This window comes from Cariama cristata, unplaced genomic scaffold (assembly GCF_000690535.1).
Source record: "Cariama cristata isolate BGI_N322 unplaced genomic scaffold, ASM69053v1 scaffold19538, whole genome shotgun sequence".
Taxonomy (NCBI): domain Eukaryota; kingdom Metazoa; phylum Chordata; class Aves; order Cariamiformes; family Cariamidae; genus Cariama; species Cariama cristata.
Window position 1 is genome coordinate 100 of NW_009633115.1, and position 11,980 is coordinate 12,079.

General features: G+C 38.8%; 1 protein-coding gene across 1 annotated transcript; it reads right to left on the reverse strand.

Moving 5' to 3' along the window:
• Positions 1–414: 414 nt before the first annotated feature.
• On the reverse strand, positions 415–8,975 carry SEC23IP (SEC23 interacting protein; the record flags this gene model as incomplete). Its single annotated transcript, XM_009706637.1, has 9 exons — positions 8,887–8,975; positions 7,848–8,397; positions 6,116–6,311; positions 5,060–5,253; positions 4,616–4,705; positions 3,206–3,326; positions 2,764–2,853; positions 1,935–2,076; positions 415–623 (listed from the first exon to the last, which is right to left on the reverse strand). Coding segments are annotated over exons 1-9 (1,681 nt in total), but the record flags the coding sequence as incomplete, so codon positions are not given.
• Positions 8,976–11,980: the final 3,005 nt, after the last annotated feature.

Below are 11,980 nucleotides of genomic sequence, written 5' to 3' on the forward strand. Positions count from 1 at the left end.
AACTGGAGGAAAATTTCCAGCCCAAACCAGTATGTCGTGAGTCATTATAACACTTATTCTATGTTCAAAAAAAATTATCTTACTTTACTAAGTCGGGTTCTGAGACACAGAAGTTACCCATCTAACAAGACACCAGATAACCTATCAACTTTTAAAGAGAAATGAGACACTAAGTCTTCATGAAAGAAACTAAAAAGGGTTGGGGGGAGGGGAAATGCATGCATCTATGAAGTACTAACCTTCTCTCAAAGCTTTATAAATTTAGCTATTGAGAGATGTTTGACTTTTAGTCATTTGTATTCTGAAAGACAGCCATCCTCTATCAGCTAATTTCAGCCTTATGCTTAATGAAGGTTCCATTCCCTTGGTGTAGGAATGCTGGTTTTATCCTAAATCAGTTCTTTAGATAATTACCTAAACTGTGCCCAGCCACAGAGACTCCTCCTTTGAAATCTGGGTTGCGACTCATGAAAAGTGCATACAAACGATTCATTTCCATCCCCACTTTATCCACAATTGTCTGACAGTACGTGGGGCTGTTGTAAAACAGTATGTCAAGCAGCGTTTCATTGGTGAAGTGGCGCAGGCGTCCAATGCTCGGCAAAGTGATTTTTTTTATGTTCCTAGTAACACAAAATCATTAGAAGCATGAATGCCTTTAAAGAAATGCAGATAAGAACTTTGTTAACATTTGAAATGACAGGTAGTAGAAATGCAATGTAAATAGCACAGATATGGTCTCTACAGATGTTTAAAAAAAAAAACAAGCCACATACATATAGCCTTCAGGCCTTGTTGCATATTCATACATTAGTGCTATCTGCTGATTGTACATATTTGAGAAAGATACAGCTCCCTTTTTTCTCTCCAGGCTGAAGGGAAGCCTGAAATACCCTCTTCTCTGTTCCAACACTGCTCTCATATAGTAACAGGGGAGTTCTGTGAGCAGATTGGTCAAAGTGGAAGAGAAAAAGAATTTGCATATAAAAACTGAAGGTGAAATTGAAGTAACAGGAAACATAATACTCTCTTTTTGAAGTAAAAGCTTCGCATTACCATCTGTCTGCCTGGATTTAAGATAGCTACAATGGAATTGCTGGAGAACTGAGACTGTCTTAGTTAGCATTGCCTGGTTTGATCAACAGAGCAAGGACCTTTTCTCATGATAATGCAGTGTTCAAATGTGAATAAAAGACTAAGACTCTAGGAAACCAATATGACTTGACTGAACTAGAACAGCCTGGAGAACACCAGCATGCTTCCCCATCTTTGAGTAAGAGAAAACAGCTTGAAATGTCAAGCAACAGCAAAGGAATAGGCACCAAGAAGTGATTTTAAAATAGATTTTAAAATGCTGTAGCACTCCTACCCAAATATAGACACTTTGTTCCAAAAAAAAAAAAAAAAATCTTAGCTCAACTGCCTAATCATAATTCAGGTCCTACTCTAGGACTGGATAGAGGGCTCAATGCCTTCCTCAGAAAGAGGACACTGACATCTCCTAGCATCAGACTCAATCAGACTGCAGGAAGGTACAGGAGAGAAACCTCTCCACTCTATATTGTACATACCTGTTGTTGGACAATACATTTCCATTCTCTCCACCTCATACTTATGATGACTCTCTACACACTCACTCATCATGATGTATCGATGCATTAGCCACTTTCATGAAAATGCAGTACTGAAGAAGTGTGTGTACATGTATCCTGTCACCCAGTGTCATGAGAATAAATACTCCACATGCCTTTCCAGCTTTCCCTATACTCCTTCTCAAAACGTTAATTAAAAATATTAGCTATTCTCTCTCATAACCCAGTCATACATTTATTCATCTAGCCCGAAGAGCATATCAACTTCTCTTTTTATCCACTTTTCAAAAGCCTTTAAGATGCAGCTTGTATGAAGTTCTTAACTTTAAACAATATACTCACTTGTCTACACCTGTTGCATCTCCGTGCAAAGAACTATGCCAGTGAACTGGGAGGAATTCCACTCTGCTCACTTTATGTTCCTCTAAAGATTTCTTAAAGTGAGTCTGCAACAACTTCAGGGAAACAGTCCTAAAATCATCAACTGCAGAGAGAAGAGTAATGAAAATCTGACAGTAGTAGTGCTCAAGTAACGTATAATTGCAAATATTCTTTCTTCCCACCCGCCGCCAATTTCAGACATAGCCAGAATACAAATGAAGGAAACTGCAAAGTGAAAAAATCTTTTCAAGTATTACTCCTAACTATAGGAAAAAAAATTTTTAAAGTAGATTTTCTAGCAAGCTTCCATTTATCTCACAATGAATGCATTTTTACTCCATGACCACACAAAGCCTTCTTAATTTACTCAGTTGTACTGGAGCACATTTTAAAAAAAAAACAAAAAAGCAAACAAAAAACCACCCCACACAAACAGCAGCACACACACAAATCTCACAAAGCAAACACATCCACTCACACCACAAAAAAAAGTCCACACCCCACACACCCCAAAACCCAAACCACTCTGCAGGTCTAATATTGAGGACTAGTAATAACAGTTAAAACTGTAAGTCTGACAAAACACAGATTCTGCTTCTGGAAAATAATCAGGAAAAAATTCTACCAGAAATTGAACTTCTTACATTAGAGACTTTTTAAAAAACAAACAAACAAAAAAACCAAACACCACACACCACACACACATACATGGTCATCTGAATACAAGATATAGAGACCCACATTCAAACAGTTAAGAATACAACTGCTCATTAAACAAGCAAAAACTTACCACATTCAACAATGCTTCTAAATCTCAAGTCACATACCGGACCTATGCCATGAACCATAAATACCAAATGGTCAATTTGGGACATTTCTCCTGCAGAAAAAAAAAAAGAAAAAATTCAGAGTACCAATATATGCTGCAGTGGTGAAGTTTAGAGTCAAGCAACTTTAAGATATACTTGCTTTATAAAGCCTATTACATAATATGGTTCAGGACATAACATACACCACAAGGTTCCTTCGATAGAAAAAAAAAACACACAAAAAAACCCTCCAACAAAACAAAACCAGATAACTTCTCTCAAGCAGTTTAAATTAAGGAATAGCTTTAATCTTTAGACTCTAGGCACGAACAACGCACTGCCACTCCACCCGCTACTGTCCAACTTTTGCACAGAACTGAACTGACTGCTCAAGCTGCAGACCCACATAGAGTAATCACATACCGTCAGGAATTTCATCATGGTCATCATCAATTCCACGTTTTACTACCCTTGGTCTTGCCTGACCATCTTGAGCAGTGCCCCATTCGTCTGGTGTGGCAGAAGGTTGGAACTGAACTATGACCTGAAAAAAATACATTGTCCAAACATAAACACAAAAAACCCTGATGATTCATATTGTTAGTCTGAAAATATGGCATGGTTTAACACACTTTTTGTTTGACTGCTTTACCTTGCATCTGATACTCAACAGTTTTCTTTAGCTAGCATATATGCAAAAAAAAAAAAGCCTTAGAAAACTCTAGGGCTATTCCCTGTGGCAGCGACAGCATCACTAAAACTAGACTCCAAAATAGCACAGATAATTCTCATTAATGTGAAAAGCAACCAGGCGACTTCAACGAAAGTAACCACCAGTTGAAGAAGCTGGCCTGCTGAGTGACTCTTAAAAATTTTAACTTCTCAGACAAGCATTATTCAAGCTCCTCTTTCCTAGACCCCAGTATCCACTCTTCCTTAGCAGATTACGTCAGGAAACTGAACACTACTCCTATCTACAATGACTCTATCATGGGGTGGAGGGGGAAAGCACAATGCTTTTCAGGGAAGGACAACAACATTGGAAGTAGCCCAGAACCCCTAGAAAGTGAGGAATTCAGTAGTACGGCTGTTTATAAGATTTACACTAACTCACTCACTATAGTCCAAATGGACATCAAGTGGTTTATGTGCTCCTGCTCTAGGTTTTTACTGGACAGAACTCCTTAACCAGCATTAATAAGTGCCTGAAGTAGGAGCAATCGCACTCCTTTCTGGCCCTTCTGGATTATTTTATTTATTTGTTAATTACTGCATCTGTGATAAGTGAACAGTTAACAGCATTGGTCAATAAGGCCAAAGTCCATGTGTTTTAACCACGAGATTTTTAGTAGAGTATTTAGAATAACTTTTAAAGCTTTTTTTGCTATACTTTCTCACGAACTAAAAATAGTTGCAGTGGAAGGCTTCTCATGACTTAGATACACAAACCAACTACCTTACAGTTGGATTAATGGTCTTCTCCACATGAAAGTGCTTAGATTAAATTGCCTTCCATTTGGTACAGACTGTCTGAGGTTAAACTAAGTCAAACGGCCTCCCATTTGCTGCCAGTTACACTTAGTCAAAATATTTACTACGCAAACCCTTATTCTTCTTAGGTTTCAGAAAGCATTGTCTTTTAATCACTTGACAGCACATTGAAGTAAGCAGTTCAGTGTTCTCTAAACTTTATCATCTTTAATGCACACATTTCCAAAACAATCAACAAGTACATTTCATGCAAGAGTAAGACTGCATGCAATTTATGCTTCCATCCACCTGCTCATTTACCTCTAATGAATTCTGTGAGAACCAATTGCCAAAATCTATTACCTTGGGATTATGCATAACAATCGTCTCCCCATTTGGGAATTCAAGTCGCCGATGCCATTGATTTGTAGTTACAGCCCTTTTATATTCTGCCTGAAACAGTAAACAAGTTACAGAAAATCAGTATGCCCTCTCAGATAAACTGTATTTTGGCCTTGTGCATCATCTGTAATGTTAAGGTTATAATTTACATAACTTATTTACATAATTTATTTACACAGAAGTGTCATGTGAAGCACTACACAAGCTGATTTTAGGTCACAGCACTGCAGGACCTATGCATGAGTAACATGGTCTTCTAGCCACTCCCCTTTCCAGGATCTGCTTAATTATGTTCCAGAAAGTGCATTCTGGAAATCATTTTAATGAAACACAAAGTATTTCTAAGGTCACAAATACAAAGAATTATCGAGTTCTTTGTGAAGTTTATGTAAAGGTAATACCAACCTCTAGCTTATCACTAAAATCCTCAGTGTAAGGAATAAACCGGCTATCCTTGTCTCCCTTATAAAACCACATGCATCTTCTCACTTCAGAAGACTCTTCTTCCCAGTAAACAGCTTTCCTCATTCTGTCATACAGGTATACATCATAGCGTCCCCCGTCAGTGCTCAGAACCACATTCTCAGGATCAGGCTGGACTATGACACAAAAATCGCACTCGGTTACAATACTAACATATACAATCCTTTTTTCTTTCTCAATCCAGTCCCAGTCACTTCTGTGACGAATACTAGGCCATTAAGACATACCATGGAAGAGAGGTTTCATAATATCAGGCAACCATTATGTTTCTCCCAGAACTATACGCTCTGTACACAACAAAAAAAACTTTTGAACAACTCCCAAATACGAATACTTATTCCAGAGCTGACAGTTTAACAAAAAGGCAAACCAAGACACAGATAACTAGAGAGTTCCACGTGAAAATGTGATACCCACTAAAGATGTATATCTTAACACTTGACAGCATCAAGCAACAGAAAATGTGAGTGAAATTAAGCGGCACAAAATACATCTTCGAGATATGTATTGTTACTTATTACCGCCATATCACTCTCTCGACAGCATCAAGCAACAGAAAATGAGTCAAATTAAGCAGCACAAAATACATCTTCGAGATATGTATTAATGTTACTTATTACCGCCATATCACTCTCTCATACGTGACTGGCATTACTCTAACGTCTTCCCTCTAGCCCTTCTGTTCAACTCAGAGTAATATATGACCATACGTGAGTGGCATTACTCTAACATCTTCCCTCTAGTCCTTCTGTTCAACTCAGAGTAATATATGACTTACCAGAATTATAGACTTCCTCCAGTTTCGCAGAATCCAGAATGCTGAATGGCATCCATACATGCTTGTCCTCCACCTCCTTACAGTAGAACCAGTGTGGCTGAACCGGCTCATATTGGTTCTGCAGAAAAACAGGAGGGTGGCATTACTCTAACATCTTCCCTCTAGTCCTTCTGTTCAACTCAGAGTAATATATGACTTACCAGAATTATAGACTTCCTCCAGTTTCGCAGAATCCAGAATGCTGAATGGCATCCATACATGCTTGTCCTCCACCTCCTTACAGTAGAACCAGTGTGGCTGAACCGGCTCATATTGGTTCTGCAGAAAAACAGGAGGTGCCTGGACCAGCGGACCTGCAGGCCTGGGAGCTCGGAGCTGTGACTGAGACTGTGGAAACTGAAAATACATATGGGCTCACCACCTCAATCTCACATAGTTTTTACAGAACTGATCTATACTTGGCTATAGAGAACACTCTGAGCCTTTATTTCTAACATTTTTTCCTCCCCAAGATCATTATCTTTCATTCTAAAAATGTTATAGACAAGTTGTCCACTTTAGCATGTTTTTAAGCCTTTATTTCCAACATTTTTTCCTCCCCAAGATCGTTATCTTTCATTCTAAAGATGTCACAGACAAGTTGTCCACTTTAGCATGTTTTTAAAAACTTGAACACTTTTTCAAATTGAGAAAGGACGTGAATTTCATTCCCACAATACTATTAAAAATTGTTATGGTCTAGCACCTTGCTTACCTAAAACCTGTAAGATTTCAAGTATTCTCTTAAATTTTCAAAACTCAGGCTAAGCTTATTTCTTACGGCCACCAAATTTGACATGAAAGTAAAAATGCGTTCTTCTCATTATTCATTTATACAGTTACATTTTTGTGTAAAGACTGTCAATTTTAACAAGTGGCCACTTCAGTACTAGCTCTCTTCCCATAAAGTGATCAGTACAGGCAGATTTCAAACCCAAATGTAGCCTCAGTGACACAAGAAAAGTAACTGATTTTGAAAGGGACCATAGCCTACATAAAGCTGATTTCATCCAAGTTGTACAAAGATGCCAGTTAGTACAACTAAAAGCAAGTGATGTCAGCAGTAGCAACTGCTTTGGTCAATACATTTAAAGAAAAAAAAAAACCTAATACATTGTACTATATATAAAAGCAAACAAGCAGAACTTCTGAAGTTCTTTAATCTAAAACGACAGATTGTTTAGGTTCTACTGCCTTTGCTATGTTTTTTATCATTATATAATCTTGCTATTCTTTATTCACAATAGTAGCAATATAGCAATAGCTCAGGCAATATAAAACCAATTTTTGTTGTTTCAAGGAAAACTTGACAGGTTATTACTAACCCATTCACATTATTTTAATAATGCTTTTGTGAAGGTAAAAAAGAACAGAGATCAATGTTTTATATTACACAAAATCCTCAACCAATGTGTTTCAAAGGGTTTGCTGACAATTCACGTGACTTAGATCATAATTTCAAAAAGTGCTGTCTTCATCAGCAAAACCAACTTGAAACGATATTTTTAGCCCATATCTTGCAAATGGGTGAATGACCTGATTTACGTCAGAGGCACAAACAATGCAGCAGGACAGCTGAAATGGCAGCAGGCAGTAACAGACCGAAAAGAGCAACAGAACTTCACAACCTGGCTTTGTTTCTGACACCAGAGGCTCATGCAGCCACAGCCTCAGGGTACACTCACTTCAAAGATCAGGAAGTTTTCCTCAAGCAACAGTTCCATCGAGTTCTAGCGAAAAGATTTTGCTATCAAAAACGGTTCAACACTTTTTTGGGGGGGGCGGGTTGGGGTGAAAAGAAAAATCTTCAGAAGATAAAATATGCAATTCAAAGAAGAAAGTAACTTAAATTGTTTTGCTCTGGTACCAGTACATCAGGAATGATTTCTATACCTGTGTCAATGACCCTGGAGGTGTCTGATACATCTGGACAGGTGGGACAGAGGACGGTGGGTGAGCTGGTGGGTGACTCTGTTGCAGTTGTGGCGGAGTAAGGTATGGGTTAGCTCTGCTGCTTAGGGTGGTGTGCCGATAAGGGTTATACCCCTGCTGAGACGTTCCTTGGGGAAGAACTGGCGTGTTTGCAGGCGGGGGACAGCTCTGCTGAGGAGTCTGATAAGCCGGGATTCCCACCTGTGAAGTAGGTGGTGCACTGTAAGAGGACTGTGACTTAGGAATATGCGGTGAAAAGGCATTTTGCCCATCTTGTGACCCAGACACAAGTGGAAGTGAAGTTGGAGGCCTGGAGAAGGCTGGCGCTCCAACAGGTGGTGCAACAGTTGTTAAGGGTGGCTGCCCAATGCTTCCAAATGGATCGCTGCTGCTAGGTACTTGAGAGAAATAGTTGAAAGTCTGTGGTGGATTGGGGTTGGCAGAAGTCTGACCCAAGAAGCTGTCCTCTTCACCAACGTCTGCAGCATCATCTGCAAAAACCAAAAGAACACTACAGATATTATGAGAGATTCAAACTAGTTAGCGTACATAGTCAAAATGTTCTGTAACATTACAGCTATTAGCAAAAGTTTGTTGGCCCCTATAAAGTCAAAAGAATTGCAAAGCTTATACATCCTTGATGATTAAACATGTTATAAAATGAAACAAAAGATATCTAATCTTCAAGAATGTTTAAAATGAACCATAAAAGTCACTGAGTGTACACAGATAAAGCATCGAAAATTAAGAATCTGAAATAAAAGACCAAAGTACAACTGAAGTCAGGCCCTTCCCAAGCCAACTAGGCAAAGATCCCTGCTTCCAGGGCATTAAAACCCCTTCCAGTTTCCCTTATGCCTACCAAGTGCAAGAGCAGCCTTGGTTCATTTCCTTTCACCATGAAAACAGTTACTAAGCACAGGACTTGATGCTCTAATTTTTAGACTTCCAAGATCAAATTCAAAAGTAAAGTTTAAGGACATTCCCAAATAGGTCAAACCTATTGGTTAACCAATCCATTCTTGCCTGCTCCTTCAGCACAGCCCTCGCAAGGTTTCTCATTTGACTTGCAAGGTGGCCATAATTCATCACTCCAAGCTATTTGATGAGCAGGACTTACTCCAGTTCTCTTTAAAAATCCTAGACTGGCACAAGAGCTACACCTCTGCAGCAGAAAAATAAGTTCCTATTATGCACAATTGCAGGAGAGGGCTTAAAAAGGTGCAAGGCCATGACTGCCCTTGGGCATTGAGAAAATACATAAACCGGGTCCTAGTCAATCACAGTTTTCTGCTTTGCAGTTATCTAGTAACAAGTGGAAAAAAAGTGGTTTGACATTATCACAGGTGTCACAGTAAGCTCAGTTAAACCTGTGATGCTCTGAGCATCACTGTCTGCTGAGGGAAGAGCACCTTGCAAGCATCCAAAGTAACCTGCAGAAGTCATAAGTGTGTTGTCATCTGCTCTGGCAATCAAATAACCCCCAGGCGTGGGGAAGAAACCACAGAGCTATCATTATTTCTCCGCTACTCAGTCCCAAGCCAAAGAGAGAGACCAAGCATCTCTGCAGCTACACGGAGCCCATAACAAATGTCTTTATTACAGTTATGTTGGCTGTGGATAAAGAGTATCAAGGGAGCACAGGGGAATCCACAGAGAAGTCTCCCTAGGAAGCTGCTGTTGTAATTAATTAATCATAAAAGAAGCAGCTGCCGTGACTAAAAAGGACTATTTTAACCATCTTTTATTTAGTAGTCTTTTCAGATGGTGTCAATTTGAGGCATCACCTGCATTTATCAATTTCTCTCACTTTCACCTATAGCATTTTATCCCACTTTGAGGAACAAAACTCAAAATCTATGTGTGTGAACTATCATGTAGAGAATACTAAAACCATTTATAAGTAATGACCACTATGAAGTGAGGCCTATGGATTATCTCCTAACTACAAGCAGAATAGCCATTTATATTAAATAAAAGGTCTCAACTTCTAAACAATAAAATTATTCTTCCTTTCACATTTCATGAACATTGTGGAATAGAGAGAAGTTGATTTATTTCATCTCGTCAGATCACGATAAACACGTAGCAATGTGCTGAAGAGTTTTCAAGGCCTTTACCAAATGCTCGTTCACAAAACTCCTACTATTCTCCAATTTCAACTAAGTTGCAGAAATTTAGTCTAACTGTATCTTTCCTTGCAAAACAAGGCTGATGAAAGTTCTGCCAAAACAGAAATTATACTTATATGTGAGTATATATATATACACATACAGAGTCTTCCAACACAATACTTTACTTTCTACTTTGCCCTTTTTCTAATTTTGCAAAAACTATGTTGGAACATAAGCCCAGACTGGCAGAAAAACAAGCACTTCATACAAATTTAAAAATTTCCTGAGTGTACAGCTTTGACATACAACGGTAGTATTCTTCCCATATACAGAACAGTCTTTCTTCAACAGTGACTGTGTGACAACCTCCTGTATATCACTCCACTGTATATAAGGTGGAACCTTGTAATTCACAGATTGTCACCTGACAAACACAAGTGACATTAGTCCACTTCCTCATTGGGAACACTCCTCTCTATCTACAGTAAGTTTGTTGGTTACTTCTCCCACACTTGAGCCAGAGGATGTATCTTCTACTGTCAAACTGCAAAGCACAAAACACTTGTTACTCACTTTTGGAGATACAACAAATTTATGTCTGCCACAGCTTCCTAATGTTGGCTGTCAGATGACAAACAATTCCCAAGATTAACTCTTATTACATTTCACACAATTTAAAAGTCAAACTCAAGAGCTTGTTCTTTCCTGCTTCAAACGATGATTCAAGATGTAAACTGTTCTACACAGCCAGATCCCTAATGACACCTGGCTGGACAAATGGTGAGTGCAATGGATCGTGGATATAGAACATGTAACAGGACGTTCGCCTTACTTGGATAGACATGGAATGTGGCACAACCTCTGGCACTGAAATTCACTCCAGTTGCAAAACTATGAATCTTCATCCGATCAAATTTTACATGAGATGGAGAGTATATGATTCATCACGTTAATGAAATCCCATCAGATTTCCACCCTGGCTAGCTTCAAAGTCTTCAGGAAATTGCCAGACGACAGCCATCTGTGCAAAGCTACTGGTCAGTCTAGCATTTAAAAATTACTTTTTTTTTTTTTTTTAAGTAAAAATCCATGTATATTTGCAAGAAGGAAAAACTATAAGGATCACACAGTGGAAGTAGTAAATATATCAGCTATGTCAATACCTCAAGTAAGTGGGAATAATATTCTAATGTTTTACCCCTCCCACCTAATAAAAATGTAGTTGGTTTAAAAAAAAAGTTTCAAAGCCGTACTTGGCAAACATTTTATTAAATCTACAGAAATATACCCCACTGATTTCCAGCTACATTAATACTTATTTTAGCTAAGATACAACAGCATTGAAATCAAGTCTTTGATTTTGGACTCAACAAGTACTAATGCAGTAAAACTTAAAATATCTGATTTCTAGATATATTCCTAACGTTTAGGGCTTTAATCTCAGATTGAACACATTTCCAGAAAAATCTGTTCCTTTATCCGAAACTGTTTAAGTATGAGATTTTAAGTTGCACATGCATACGCTTGGAACGCTGTTAAGGCTTTAGAAGGAAACGATATGAAAACCACGGTTAAATTAACAAGGAAATTTAAGGTGTCTGCTTAACGTGGTATTTTCACACAGGGAAAATAGAAGATAACATTGAAGAGGGGCTTAAAAAAAAAGCGAAAACACTAAGTCCACCCCAGAATGGAAGTACTGACAACTTTTAATTGCCAAAACAAACACGCTAATCTGTGAACTGAAATCATGATAATCATCCCCTCTCCTTAAACACAGAGCTGAAAACCAAACACTTAATTATTAAGTAAGAAAGCGGAACAGCTACATCTCAAGCGGCTTGTCTTTCCTGAAGCATTAACGCCCGACAGCTGGCAGCGACACCCAGCCCAGAGAGCCCTACGGGGAGAAGCCTGGGGTCTAACCCACACGCAGCCCGCCAGCAGCCCTTGGCGGGCCCCGGCCCAGCTCCTCAGGGC